This window comes from Ananas comosus, linkage group 20 (assembly GCF_001540865.1).
Source record: "Ananas comosus cultivar F153 linkage group 20, ASM154086v1, whole genome shotgun sequence".
Taxonomy (NCBI): domain Eukaryota; kingdom Viridiplantae; phylum Streptophyta; class Magnoliopsida; order Poales; family Bromeliaceae; genus Ananas; species Ananas comosus.
Window position 1 is genome coordinate 10,242,573 of NC_033640.1, and position 15,958 is coordinate 10,258,530.

At 37.8% G+C, this 15,958-nt stretch overlaps 1 protein-coding gene and 1 pseudogene across 1 annotated transcript; one reads left to right on the forward strand and one right to left on the reverse strand.

Annotated features, from left to right (window-relative positions):
• LOC109725612 (probable RNA-dependent RNA polymerase 2) lies at positions 4,460-5,199 on the forward strand. The gene is made up of 2 exons (XM_020254852.1): positions 4,460-4,556; positions 4,796-5,199. The coding sequence occupies exons 1-2, from the start codon at positions 4,460-4,462 to the stop codon at positions 5,197-5,199; spliced, it is 501 nt and encodes a 166-aa protein (XP_020110441.1).
• Positions 6,707-9,916, reverse strand: LOC109725613 (annotated as a pseudogene).

The following is a 15,958-nucleotide window of genomic DNA, read 5'->3' on the forward strand; positions in this document are numbered from 1 at the left end:
GAAACCCTTTGATCANCCTGGTCTACTTTGTAATCCATAGACCGACTATTTTCCACTTTCTATTTTATCTCTACTTCCTAATTTCCTTCAATAATAGCTTTTAGATTTTAAAACGAAATTCAAAATAGTTATTTAAACCTTAAAAAAATTATTTTACTGTACAACATAACTAATATTTAATTAGGATTTATTTATATTAAATGCTCAATAGTACTTTTAAAAAAATTTACAGTATAATATTTGTAGGCAAATAAAATGTTCTCTAGAAAATTTCATATATTTTCATTATAAAAATTATAAATTTTAAAGAGAAGGCAAAATGATAACCTACAATTTAAATATGCTTCGTATGGTTTAATCTGCGTGAAATAAACACTAACTAACAAATTCCCTTGTTTTGAAATTTTAAAATTATTTTTACCGTATAATAAATAGCATCCATGCATGGGTGGTCTACGGATGACGTCGTGGACCCAGTCCAGCTAATTATTTCCCGATATGAAGGGATTTGTTATGGTATGTCACGGCCCATTACACCGACATGTGGAACCCACGTTGTGGGACCCAGTGGTCAGTGTAAGAAGAGTGATATATCACCGTTACACCGAGAATCACCTCCACCTCCTCCTCCTCCTCCTTTGTCCTCTTGCGTGTGGCGGCGTGTTCTCTCACGTGTTCGATTTGATATGGGTGTTTGATTGCACAATTATTGAGGCACGAGGTGTTACAGAAATTATTTCCACAGCATATAATTTCGTGCCACGTGTCCTTTTTAAGTTTGACTTAAACTATACCCCACGTGGCGATTATTGTGTGATTTAGCTATAAGTGGATCAATTAAAAAGGACCTAAACCCTAAACCCTAATCCATGCGATGTGACGGAATGATAATTAGAAAAAAAATAGAAAATGCCGACAAAAAAAGAGAAAATATTGATGGAAAAAGCGACGATAAGGAACATGATTCATCTTGCTGATGAAGACAGGTATCAATCGTCGGAAGTGAAAAATGAACAGTTTAGCCTAATGCAAAGGTGTGACCCGATTTTCGTTCAAGCAAAAAAAGGAAAAACTAATTTGGTTCAAGCAAAAAAAGAGAAAAATTCGATTCGGTTCAATGAAAAAAAGAGAAAAATATTCGAAGGACTTGAATCGGTTCAAGGTGGAACCCATACCCAACAATGAAGGAAACGTTGTCATGTGACAAATTAGGGAGAATAATGTATAGATATAGAAGATTTGCATGTTGTTACAAGATTAATTAGAAAATTACATGACTATTCCTACAAAAATTTTAAATATACACTTACACTTATCAAATTATTCAATCTCAAATATGTCGCTAATAAATTGCGTGATTTTTTTTTTTTTTGAGATTATTATCAAAACTATTCTATTCTATTTTCTTATTTTTTCAGTCTCCTTACCAAGCAAATTATGGAGTCTATCTATGAGCTAAAAGCATGTTTGTTCTACTGAATCTCTGACATGAAAGCCCTTCACCTCATAAACACTTGGCGCATATATTTGGACGAAAACGACGAACTTAGAGATGGGACGTGGGGAGTTGTTGGAAATTCTTTGATCGGCGCAGATCCCGACTTCTTATACAGAGTGGAAGTTTAACTTCTGTCACTTATCAAGATAAAGTTGAGATTGGACATTTTGCCAAAACTCGCAATCTTTAGCGTCTAGCGATCGATGATATTTTATTTTTTTCTGCTAATTTATAGACTCCAACTATTGAGTATCGTCCAAACTTTTTGCTATTTGCAATAATGATATATATATATATATATATATATATATATATAATAATGATATATATATATATATATATATATATATATATATATATATATATATATATATATATATATATATATATAGAGTTCAGCTACTATGCTATTAATAGCACAAAGCATTTGGTGCTACCAAGTTTTTCGCCGTTAGATCTGCCATTGTGATCACTTTCACCCATTAGATCATACTATTCAACCAACCACCCACTCAACCCTAGGGGGCCTACATCATCCTGATCACACATCTCTTAATCTAATAGCCAAAAACTTGGTAGCACCAATAACTTGGTGCTATTAATATATGGATGTTATACATTATTGCCACCGATATTTATTATATCGAAATGCAAAAAAAATTATAATAATAAAAATTCAGGACTAAATGACTATATGAAAAAAATAGTAATCATTGAAATCATATTAATATACTTGTACGAACTTCAAAAATTTTTTGAAAAAAATCTAGTTATTATTTTTAAATTTTGCAGGACTAAATTTGATTTACTAAGTTTGTTAGGAATACGTAACTATATAATTTAAAGAAATATATATTTTTAACATTCTAAAATAATTATTAGCTAATATATATATAGAGAGAGAGAGAGAGTTTAGCTACTATATATCCTCTTAAGTAGATAGAAGTCTTTTTCCTATCAAGTCATTTTGAATGATTAACACTTCAAATTGATAATCGACACCATTGAAATTGATCTACACTATAAAAAATATTTAGATACCAAATTTTGTAATATTTAAAAATTATTATTAAGTCCATCGAAGAGTTGAAAAATAAACGGTCATAAATGAATAACCTTCTTAAAATAGAGGTTAGACTTTCTCAAGTCATAATCAAAATTATCTTTTTTTGAGAAAAAGATAGTAAGTTATCCGCTTCATTTATTAAGAAAAAATGAATTTGGCAGCAGTGGTGAAGGCAATCAAGGCCTCTGAAAAATAAAAATAAAAATAAAAATAAAAGTAAAATAAAATAAAATGCAAATGCAAAAGAAAGAGAAAGAATAAGGCAATATCCACTCAACGAAGCACCTCCCACGAGCTCAAAAGTTGACTAATACTCTGAAGCAGGGAAGCCGGGTTGCTATCCTTGTCTCGGAAGATTATATTATTCCGTTCAATCCAGATCGACCACCATAGAGCAGATAGAAGTGTAACTCCTTTGAGACGCATCTGCTTCTCTTGGAGATCTAGAAGCTCTGTCCACATTCCTCTGCTGTCCAACGAAGCTTGGAAGTTTGGGAGCCCGTCATTTAAACAAAAGATCAAATATCTAACGAACACGCATCCAGAGAACAGATGATCACATGTTTCAAGTTCATTAGCACAGAACACGCATAGTTGTTCGTCTATCCAACCGCGTTTATGGAGAATGTCTGCAGTGAGGACTCTTTTTCTTAGCACCAGCCAAACAAAGACTTTGATTTTAAGTGGCATTTTAAGCTTCCAAATTCGAAAACTAAGATAATCTCCAATCTCTTCTTCCCCAGCAATTGGAAATTCGTAAATTCTTGTTTCGAATCCTGTTGAAGATATCAGGGAACAGAGATCTAAGGGGGGCGTTTCCTACCCAGCAATCTGTCCAAAATTGCATGTTTTTGCCGTCTCTCAAAGCATGAGTTAAACCACATCTGAAGCTGTCCCAACAACGTAGGATGCTTCTCCACCAGTGGGAATAAGGCTTGAACCTGCTACCTTCCTTGAGGGGCATTCTCCTGCTGTAATATAGGGCTCTAATTAATTTTGTCCAACGTGTATCATGCTCTGTAAACAATCTCCACCACCACTTCATTAAGAGTGCCATATTCATTGCCTCCATGTCTTTGATCCCAACTCCTCCTTTTTTACTCTCGCATACGCTTTTCCAATTCACCAAGCAAATTCTGTTGGCTTAAATGGGCCAGCATCCTGCCCTGTGGCAGGAGGCCATGTGGGCCGAGTCATGTTCGAAATGGCATGAGGCTGGGTTGGGCCGAGTCATGTTCGAAGTTGCGTGAGACCAGGTAGGCCGAGTCACAATCGAGACCCGTGGGCGCTGTTTCTGTACGCTTTAAATGAATTGGTTGCGTATTTCTAACAGCTCGAGCTTTTGGGATTAATGGTTAGCGCCAACGATCCGACAAATTCTACCGCCAGTGCTAGGGCATCCTTTTCAAAAGAAGGATCTCCGAAGAGCTTCAATGCGACTAAGGACCCATTTTGGTGCTTTAAAAATAGAGAAAAAGTACAAAGGTATATTAGAGAGGACTGAATTTGTAAAAGTAAGTCTGCCTCCTTGAGATAAAAGTTTGGATTGCCATCCTTGAATTCGTATCTCTAATTTATTGAAAATCTTTATCCAGTCCTCTTTTGTCAAGCACCTGTTAGAGAGCGGGAGCCCTAAATAGCGAGTAGGAAGAGTTCCAACTTTGCAGTTTAAGATGGATGCTAAATGCACATCTTTGTGCTGCTTTCATAATCAGAATTATCAAACATTATCTAAAGAGTATAAAAAAAAATTTTATCAAAAATTCGAGCAATTTGGATTGTTCTACACCGCTAAACAAGCAAACGACTTGATATATAGACTGTCAAAAAATTATTGATTTTACGATATTTTGATCATCATGTAAATAATTTTTAAAATTTATACAGTTCATTCCATGGCCGTCGACTTTGCCAAAACAGGAGCTCCGGCCGATATGCCCAGGGTTTTGAAACCTAAAGAGTACCCTGATTTTATGGGTGGGATCGGCCCATGTACAAATTGTTGGCTTAAATGGGCCAGCATCCTGCCCTGTGGCGGGAAGCTATGTTGGGCCGAGTCATGTTCGAAATGGCGTGAGACTGAATGCACCGAGTCATATTCGAAGTGGTGTGAGGCTGGGTGGGCTGGGTGGGCTGAGTCGCAATCGAGATCCACGGGCGCTACATCTGTACGCTTTAAGTGAATTAGTTGTATATTTCTAATAGCTCGAGCTTTTGGGATTAATGGTTAGCATCAGCGATCCGGCACAAATCAATCGGCGTTCTGGGAAAGCTCTATAGAGCAGTCTCCACCCATATCGAAGAAACCCTAAGTTTCGATACCAACTTTGCAAACTCAATTCCTGAAGCTGCTTATGACCGTGATCTCGAAGTTGAAGGGTTTGAGGCTTTTCTGGAAGCTGCTCAAGAGTTCTATGATCAGTATTCCGAGAAGCTGAGCTCCCTGATGAATTACTACGGTGCGGAGTATGAAGATGAGATATTAACAGGAAACTTGCGGAACCGATCCCTGTATTTGGTGAAGGATAGGAACAGATATGGGGAAATGAAGGACCGGATTTTAGTCGTTGGTAAAGGCTTGATACAAGAGGTCGGCCGGGTGGTTAACAGCAGCTGTGCAGACAGACGTCGCTAAAGATGCATCGGCGTGGTACCATGTGACTTATCATCAAATTACAGTCCGAAAAATAGAATTCTTGAGCTTTCCTTGGACTATTAGTGATGCTCTTCTTAGTCATAAAATCATCGAAGCACCAGAGAAAGCTCATAAGAGGAGGCAATTGTAATGCTGATGTTAACTAGGGAACTATATAGCTCTTGTTGCGAAAACAAGTGCTTTTATTTTGTAAATTCTGTGGTAGCTGACATGTAAATTTTTGTTCATGATCCTTTTAAAAGTGATGTAGCACTATTTTTATGTTAGTGCCAAAGGTGTTAGATTTGGACTTATGAAAAATCCGTCTCACTATCATCCTATTGTAACTTTCTAAGTAATTCTCTGTATGGTTAAAATGAAGCAAATAAGTTGCAAAACTTTGTGTGGGTGCTCGCGATCTCTTACATCTTAATGAACTCCACAGATCGCTGCAATGTTGTTCCATCGGATGTTTTCTTATTCCGTTATTGAGCAGTAAAATAGCAGCCAAAATCATCAATATGTCGAAAAAAGGTTCAACTCTTCACTTTTAAAATTTATCTGCCACTACACTTGGCAGAGTTCATATAAGATTGTCATATCGTAAGGGATTGTTTGATCCTCTTACTTTTGTGTACCACCTTTGTAGAGATACGTTTGTACAAGATACTCATTTGTGCATCCAATCAGCCCCTTTAAGCTACACAAGATAATCAAATTTTCTTTTTCTTTTTCCTTTTTTTTAAAAAAAAAAGGAGTACAAGAAATATCTGAACGCATCTTTTTGAAGAATTAATAGTATATATTAATATTAATGTCTTCTACAGAACATCAATCGTGATGATACATTCTGCTCAAACAAATAACAGCAGTTGCCACACTTCACTGCTAACTTAATCACCCCACTACTTAAATAATCACCATTACAAGTTACAAATACCTCAACTTCTCCTCCTAAGCATTCAACTGAGTAGGAATCACAAGCTATGAATCTTCACCCTACACCATGTAATCATACCCACTCGGATGATATTCATACTGCGGAACTTTCAGCTCGCCGTTCCGGCCCCTGCAGTTCTCCTCAGGAAGGCGTAAGTAGTTTATGATGAGCTTCTTGATGAAAATTGACTCCTCGTGTGCCCGCACCGCCCCGTGCGCCAGTAAGTAATGTAACCTGACTCTGTTGCTTCCCTCAGCGGCTGACAAACTCGACTCCAATCCGATCCTCCTCTGAGGACGGCATCGCGCTTGACGGTAGCAGAGAGAGCGCGTCTCTGCGCTCGTCCTCCGGTTGTTCGTCACTCCTATCCGATCCGGCTGACAACAGTGGCGCTGCCGATCCCAGCCCAGCTTCAATCCCAGTCCTGATCCAGGACACTGACCACAGCCCGTATATCGCCCCTTCTTCCCGCGTCAGAATCCGTGTTGGCACGCTGCGGGCTGAACTCCAGTGCGAGCTCCCTGAGCTCCTTCTCAGGAACTTCTCGAGCTCTCGATCAGCAGCTGCTCAACGCATGTGGTCCTCCTTGCGGCGTGTCCTTGTACCCGTACCGTGCCACGCAACGAAACATGTGGAAGTCCTTTGGCAAACCCTACGAAAGAGAAACCTCCTCTGCCGAGGAAGGACGGGCACGTACTTTATGCACACGAAACACACTGTGTAGATGATCGCTGCAGCGTGAGCAAGAATTGCCAAATAATCGAAGGAATGCCCTGTACAATTTCATTGTAGCCAGGAGGCCAATCCAGGACGCGTACTGTCGAAGGAATGAGCCAAGATCGGCGGATGAAATCCATGAGATCTATTTCGCGCATCTCGCTCTGGATTTAAGGACACTCCCGTTAGTTCCATGTAATCAATCACACAGAGGAAAACGAGGAGAAGGCAAGGGGAAGCCACCACCCGCCTTCTTTGATCTTGGAGAGACGGCAGAGAGGTAGATGAGCTCAACAGTGCCGAATATGGCGGGAAGCAGAGGGCGAGGAAGAGGTTGGTTTGCCATATAGAGGACATCACGAGTGTTACTAAGAGGTGCTCACCAACATCACTCCAACCTCAGCGATGCCTGGACGAAGGAATTAGCAGAAAAGGTTGAAATGTAGAAAGTACAGTAATCTGGATGAAAAATGTAGCATACTGTGAGGGTATAAATTCAAAAACAGCCTGAAAGGACAATCATTTTGCGGACAGAGTACTAACGCATATAACGCATTAGCTATGTCGGTTGTGTTTCTAAAAGGCCACAACAACCACGCACATGATCTAAGAAACCAGTTGATGACCAGGAATATAGATCTGGCCATGAACCTTTCGAGATGTGACATCGTTAACCCTAGGGAAGCAACCAAGGGCCATCGATTGCTTAATGCAGGAGAAGGTCGCTGATATCATGCCTGGCTAGCTATATCATCCAGCAGAAGTCCCGATTCCAAAGACTGCCAGAAGAGAACACTGCTCTACCAAGTTAATAGGCGATAAAATGAAAGGAACCGATTGCTTATTATTACCCATAACAGTATGTGAATGAACAGAAAGAAGTGAAAAAAAAGAGAAAAGCATAGACTTGCCTGCACTATAACACATTTTGAAAATGGGCACCTGAACTAAGTGTGTTTTGATTTTACTACCTTAGCCTTCTCATTAACCGGATTCAACATATGATTCAACATATTCTGTTAAGTTTGTCAGACCTTAACAGTTTGCATCAAAAAAGTTATAGAATATTCCATAAGTAACAGAACATTTTGTCAATTAAGAAATACCAGTGGAGAGGTAGTAAAATCAAAATAACAATATAGGTTAGGTAGTAACAAAATTTAAGACAATCCAGGTATCCATCTCAAAGCGTGCTATAAATCAGTAGGTCCTGAAACTAATTAAACACTCGAAATGAAAACTCACCTGTACGGAGTCTAGAAACTCTCTCTACTGAGAGTGATGTTTCATTACGTATGCAGCTTGGCCCATGTAGGCAAGAAGAAGACAGGGAAATACACACATTGAAAAGCAATCTGATAGTGAGTAAAAACAAAACAAAAAGCAAATTAGAACGAATTTTGAACCGGAGCAGAATCAATGAGCACAAGATTCCAGGATTGTAGTAATACCAAAAAGATGAGCAAGAAAGAAAATAAGTCAAGAGATAAAATTAACCTGTATAAGATTTCACAGAGAAATGACCGGGTCGGCAAACATTGCTTCAGCTCCTATAAAAGAAAAGGACAAGCAAGATTGTTTGTAAAAGCATTGAATGCTGTTTCTCTGTAAAAAAAAAAGAGAAATTACACAGAAACTTTCAGATAAAGCAATAACAACAGTAATGTACGTGAGGAGGCAGGTAAAGCCTGTGATGCACAAACACAGCCACCGAGAGCCGACCACAAGCTTTCATGCTATTCTCTTGAAAAAGAAATAAATATATGCTGGATTGAAATGCCTCAGACAGAATTGTCGTACTTGATTATGTTTTATGCCCAACCAGAAGGCCAAATTGAAGAACCAAAGTGCTAAGATAGGTGCAAACAGGAAGCCAACTTTGCCGGTCCAAACCTCTGTATGCTGAACAGTAGCACAAGACGACAATGGAAACAAGCACCTACGGCATCTGCAAAAGGAATCATGTAAATTTTTAGCTAAATAGTGAAGATAGTTTGCTGTATTGACATCAGAAGTTAATTCTGTAATTTGCATGTTAACGTGTAGCAGTCGCCAAATGCAAGACGCAAACAAGCTAAAAAAGAACGCTGTGTCAAATCTGGAACTTCACCCTGAAGACCCACTCACTGCAGACAATTACTGCATGTAAAGGGAAAAATAACAGACAACAACATGAGATAAATACAGCTTTGGAGGGAAAGAAAAAAAGAAATTAATATAGAGCAGGATAATAGAGGGAGATACGAGTGTTAGAATACTCGACATGCTGGAGTCAGAATGCCATCTCCAATAATCATTGAAGTACCCATCAGAACCAATAGCCAAAGAAGATTTTGCAAATTTGTCCTTTTCTCTAAGCATTCTTTTTATTTTTAAGAGCTCTTCCAGTTCGCGAGTTGGCAACTTAAGCTGAAATCTGGAGATGCCTTCATCAGCACGCTGCTGATTCGGAAGTAGACTAACTTTTGCATACCTGCAAATCAATGAATATAGGCAAAAGTGCCGCCCATGCACTCACAGACATCGAACTTCAGGCTAAGCTATAAGATTGTATAAATGAAAGAATTATAACTAATAATACATATTCCACAAAATTATTTATCTATCAAAATATCTGAATTTTCAATGTATACCCTTATAAATTTTCTTACAGAAATACCATTGAACTTGGTGCTTAATTCCCTCCTGAAGTCAGCTGATGCCACCTCATGACTTAAGGGCATTTTTGTAAAAAAGGTCCTTCTTAAGGGCAGCATATGAAAACTCAGATCTTATGGGACCACAGATAAATTGATGATTTTGTAAGGTAAGTATGTAATGAGCCCAAAGAATTACAAACTAGCCTTGTATGATTAGTACTTTCGCATTGTCATTTGCTTTCAGCACTAGAAAAACGTATTTCGCAAAGAGAACAATTGCGATCGTGTACATGACTAATGATAGAGCCCCCAAGACATCATCTTCTGATTTTATTGGAACTTGGCTGAATATAATCACTGAAACGTATAAGGACTCGTCCGCAATGTCACCATAAACAACGCCAAGCGTTTGAAATGCCATTGCAAAGCGTAACTCCAAATGGCTAGATCCTATGAGATCACAGTTGAAATGAAGAATCAGTCTCCATGGTTATGACCAACAATTGATAGGTTTATATTACCTTTCTCGATTAATCATATCTTTAATTTCGTAGTATCTGTAACAATTAGTCCTACTAATTCATACATATAACGAAGCAGGTTTTGTTAAATTTTGAAATTCTGGGGCTGAAATTGAAATTGGGATCAAATTTCCGGAACTCACATAGTTAAAACTGAAACTCTTGAGGTCGAAACTAAACTCACATCAAACGATGAAATTAGTGTAAATATTACAAAAGAGCAGATATTAAAGTATTGTAACTTTACATCCATAATAAACTAAATATATCAAATGAATCTACAAAAACCCACTAGATTAAGAACAGAAGGGATCTGAATCTTTTGTAGAGCTAAGTAACGAAAGCTATGTAAAAGATGGCGATTTCCACGCAATACCAATACGACACTGATTTCGACAGCAAAAGCGTTTACCTGCGCGACCATGGCCGTAGAGTCGCGATCCCGCATCGCCTCCACGTCCACGAGTCCCACCTTTTCGGCTTCTTCACGAGCCGCCTCCTCATGTGACGGCCGACCCCCCGAACCCCGCAAAACCCTCGAACCTTCCTCTCCACCGGCGCCTCCGCCCGCTCGCCCTCGCCCTCGCGCCTCACGCCCTGCGCCTTCGATCGACCACGGTGGCGATCCCGACGAGTCACCTCGCCGCCGTCACACTCATCGTCGCCCGCCCCCCCGCCCCCCTCCGCCGCCGCCGCGCCGCCGCCACCGCCGAGGGGGGCTCCTCGATTTCGCCTCCTCCCATCTCCGGCCGCCCTTCCCCTTCGAGACGGAGCTTCCGCTAAGGGGTAAGGGATCTGTGAGCTCGGGTTTTAGCCTTGGAGGAGATGGGGTTCGGGTTGGGGGAGTAGGGTTCTATACGAAGACGATCGGACGATAGCGCCGATTAATCGGCGAGAAGAAGAAAAGAAGAAAGAAAGAAGAAGAAGAAGAAGAGATATTTTTTTTCAAAAAAAAATCCTTTTCATACCGGCGCTTGTGCACTTTTTCTTCGCAACGTAGTATGTAGACTATGACGAAATTATTGCCTGCTCTGGTCTAACTTTGTAATCCATAGACCGACATTTTCTCACTTTCTATTTATCTCTACCTTTCTAATTTCCTTCAATAATAGCTTTAGATTTTAAACAAAATTCAAAATAGTTATTTAAACCTTAAAAAATATTATTTTACTGTACATATAACAAATATTAATTTAGATTTATTTATATTAAATGCTCAATATACTTTTAAAAAAATTTACGGCATAATATTTATAGCAAATAAAATATTTTCTTATCATCTGAAGAATATTTCATATGTTTTCATTACAAGATTATAACTTTTAAAGAAAAGGCAAAATATAACTAACAATTTAAATAGCTTCGTATGGTTAATCTGCATGAAATAAACACTAACTAACAATTCCCTTGTTTTGAAATTTTAAAAATTATTTTCACTCGTATAAAAATAGCATCCATGCAGGTGGTCTACGATGATGTCGTGGACGCCAGTCCAGCTAATTGATTTCCCGCTATGAAGGGATTTGTTATGATATGTCACGGCCATTCACCGACATGTGGAGGCCCACGTTGTGGGACCCAGTGTCAGTGTAAGAAGAGTGATATATCACCGTTACACCGAGAATCACCTCCTTCTCCTCCTCCCTTTGACTCTCTGCGTGTGCGGCGTGTTCTGTCACGTTGTTCGATTTGATATGTGTGTTGATTGCACACAATTATTGAGGCACGAGGTGTTATTACCGAAATTATTTCACAGCATATAATTTCGTGCCACGTGTCCTTTTCAAGTTTGACTTAAACTATACCCCACGTGGCGATTAATGTGTGATTTAGCTATAAGTGGATCAATTAAGAAGGCCTAAACCTAAACCGTAATCCATGCGATGTACGAAATGATAATTATGAAAAAAAAAAAGAAAATTGCCGACAAAAGAAGAGAAAACAATGGTGGAAAAAGCGACGATAAGAAACATGATTCATCTTGCGATGAAGGAAGGTATCATCGACGGAAGTAAAAAATGAACAGTTTACCTAATGCAGAGGTGTGACCACCGATTTCGTTCAAGCCCAAAAAAAGGAAAAACTAATTTGGTTCAAACAAAAAAAAGGAAAACATGTGGAGATGAGCCGATTCAGAAGAGCCTACACTCATAATAATTAAGTTCGGTTCAAGCAAAAAAAAGAAAAATTCGATTCAGTTCAACGAGAAAAAAGAAAAAATATTCGGAGAGACTTGAAACGTTTCAAGGTGGAACCATACACCCAACAATCGAAGGAAACGTTTGTCATGTGACAAATTAGGGAGAATAATTATATCGGTATACGAAGATTGCATTGTGTACAAGATTAATTAGAAAATTACATGACTATTCCTAACAAAAATTTTAAATATGAACGCTTATCACTTATCAATTATTCAATCTCAAATATCTCGCTAATAAATGCGTGATTTTTTTTTTTGAGATTATTATCAAAACATATTCTACTCTATTTTCTTATTTTTTCAGTCTCCTTAACCATGCAAATTATGGAGTCTATCTATGAGCTAACAGCATGTTGTTCTACTGAATCTCTCACATGAAAGAAGCCTTCACATCATAAACACCTGGCGCATATATTTTGGAGGAAAACGACGAATTTAAGATGGGACGTGAGAGTTGTTCGAAGTTCTTGATCTGTCGCGCGCAGATCCGACTTCTTATACAGAGTGGAAGTTTAACTTCTGTCACTTATCAAGATAAAGTTGAGATTGGACATTTCGCCAAAACTCGCAATCTCCAGCGTCTAGCGATGTATGATATATTTTTATTTTTTCTGCTAATTTATAGGCTCCAACTATTGAGATCGTCCAAACTTTTTGCTATTTGCAATATATATATGTAGAGTTGAGCTGGAATGCTATCGTAGCAAACGGGCTCCGTTGCCAATCCATTTTTTTTCGATGATGGAGCCTCTAAATCGACGATCGGCACCCGTTGAAAATGATCTATACCACTTAAGTATCTAGAAATCAATTTCATACTTTTCGAATATTTTGTTTTTGTCCATCAGTGGGCGTAAAAATGAATGGCTGAAAATGAATATCTTCTAAAAAGTGATGATAGAAATTTTGTAATCATGATCGAGAGTATAGATCTGTTCTAAATAGTTAAAGAATTTTCTAACAAAATTACATTGATTTGAATAGCTTACACCGTTAAACAAGAAGACCTCTCATATCAACCATTAAAATTACTAATTTTGAACCCTTTGATCACTAGGTAAATGATGTCGAAAAAATTTGAATATTTAATTTCTAAATACTTCAAAGTGATATAGATCAATGTTCAACGGTACGATCGTCGATTTTGAAAGCTCTATCATCGAAAACAAAATGGGTGGCAACGGACGCCCGTTTGCTACCGATAGCATTCCAGCTCAACTCTATATATATATATATATATATATATTATAATATTAGTATACAGAGTGGGCTGGTATGCTTTCGTAAGCACGAGGCCTCCGTGCTTCCACTTGTTTTCGATGTTCGGACTTTCTAATTGACGATCCGCCTCCGTAGAGTTGATCTAGAGTATTAAAGTACCAAGAAATTAAATTTTGCGATTTTTCGATATCATTTGCCTATGATCGAAGGGCTCAAAATCAATAATTTTAAGGCCGTGGTGAGCCGGTTGCAAGTTTAACGGTGTAGAGAATATCCAAATCACGTGAAATTTTGATAGAAAATTCTTTATACCATATAAAAAAGATCAATAACTTTGATTATAAATTTTAATATCATATCATCATATTTTGTGAGATTTTTATTTTCAGCCGTTGATTTTGAGCCACTTCGATCACTAGGCAAATGATATCGAAAAATCGCAAAATTTATTTTCTAGATACTTCAAATACTCTAGATCAAGTCTAACGGAGCCGATCGTCGATTTGAAAGTCCCAACATCGAAAACAAAGTGGAAGCACGGAGCGCTCCGTGCTTCCGAAAGCACCCCAGACGCACTCTATATATATATATATTTGGATGTTATGCATTATTGCCACCGTTATTTATTTTATCGAAATGCAAAAAAAAATTATAATAATAAAAATTCACGACTAAATGACTGTATGAAAAAAATAGTAATCATTGAAATCATATTAATATACTTGTACGAACTTCAAAAATTTTTTGAAAAAAATCTAGTTATTATTTTTAAATTTAGCAGGACTAAATTTGATTTACTAAGTTTGTTAGGAATACGTAACTATATAATTTAAAGAAATATAAAATAATTATTAGCTAATATATATATATATATAGAGAGAGAGAGAGAGAGAGAGTGTTTAGCTACTATATATCCTCTTAAGGAGATAGAAGCCTTTATCCTATCAAGTCATTTTGAATGATCGACACTTCAAATTAATAATCGATACCATTGAAAGTGATCTACACTATAAAAAATATTTAGATACCAAATTTTGTAATATTTAAAAATTATTATTAAGTCCATCGAAGAGTTGAAAAATAAACGGTCATAAATGAATAACCTTCTTAAAATAGAGGTTAGACTTTCTCAAGTCATAATCAAAATTATCTTTTTTTGAGAAAAAGATAGTAAGCTATCCGCTTCATTCATTAAGAAAAAATGAATTTAGCATCAGTGGTGAAGGCAATTAAGGCCTCCGAAAAATAAAAATAAAAATAAAAGTAAAATAAAATAAAATGCAAATGCAAAAGAAAGAAAAAGAATAAGGTAATATCCACTCAACGAAGCACCTCCCACGAGCTCAAAAGTTGACTAATACTCTGAAGCAGGAAAGCCGGGTTGCTAGCCTTGTCTCGGAAAATTATATTATTCCGTTCAATCCAGATCGACCACCATAGAGCAAATAGAAGTGTAACTCCTTTGAGACGCATTTGCTTCTCTTGGAGATCTAGAAGCTCTACCCACATTCCTCTGCTGTCCAACGAAGCTTGGAAGTTTGGGAGCCCGTCATTTAAACAAAAGATCAAATATCTAACGAACACGCATCCAGAGAACAAATGATCACATGTTTCAAGTTCATTAGCACAGAACACGCATAGTGGTTCGTCTATCCAACCGTGTTTATTGATAATTTATTGATAAAAGTTTAATGTTTGGATTGCCATCCTTGAATTCGTATCTCTAATTTATTGATAATCTGTATCCAGTCCTCTTTTGTCAAGCACCTGTTAGAGAGCGGGAGCCCTAAATAGCGAGTAGGAAGAGTTCCAACTTTGCAGTTTAAGATGGATGCTAAATGCACATCTTTGAACTGCTTTCATAATCAGAATTATCAAACATTATCTAAAGAGTATTAAAAAAAATTTATCAAAAATTCGAACAATTTGAATTGTTCTACACCGTTAAACAAGCAAACGATTCGACATATAGACCGTCAAAAAATTATTGATTTTACGATATTTTGATCATCATGTAAATAATTTTTAAAATTTATAAAGTTCATTCTATGGCCGTCGACTTTGCCAAAACAGGAGCTCCGGCCGATATGCCCAGGGTTTTGAAACCTAAAGAGTACCCTGATTTTATGGAAAGATGGGATGGGCCCATGTACAAATTGTTGGCTTAAATGGGCCAGCATCCTACCCTGTGACGGGAGGCAATGTTGAGCCGAGTTATATTCGAAATAGCGTGAGGTTGAACGCACCAAGTCATATTCGAAGTGGCGTGAGGCTGGGTGGGCCGAGTCACAATCGAGATCCATGGGCGCTGCATATGTACGCTTTAAGTGAATTGGTTGTATATTTCTAATAGCTCGAGCTTTTGGGATTAATGGTTAGCGTCAGCGATCCGGCACAAATCAACCAGCGTTCTGGGAAAGCTCTATAGAGCAGTCTCCTCCCATATCGAAGAAACCCTAAGTTTCGATACCAACTTTTCAAACTCTAACTCCTGAAGCTGCCTATGACCGTGATCTCG

Excerpts from the sequence above, each read along its gene's own strand:
- LOC109725612 (XM_020254852.1), top strand. The coding sequence starts at position 4,460 with ATGGCCGTCGACTTTGCCAAAACAGGAGCTCCGGCCGATATGCCCAGG. Across the intron at positions 4,557-4,795 it reads TATGGGTGGGATCGGCCCAT|CATCAGCGATCCGGCACAAA; the intron begins GTACAAATTGTT and ends ATTAATGGTTAG.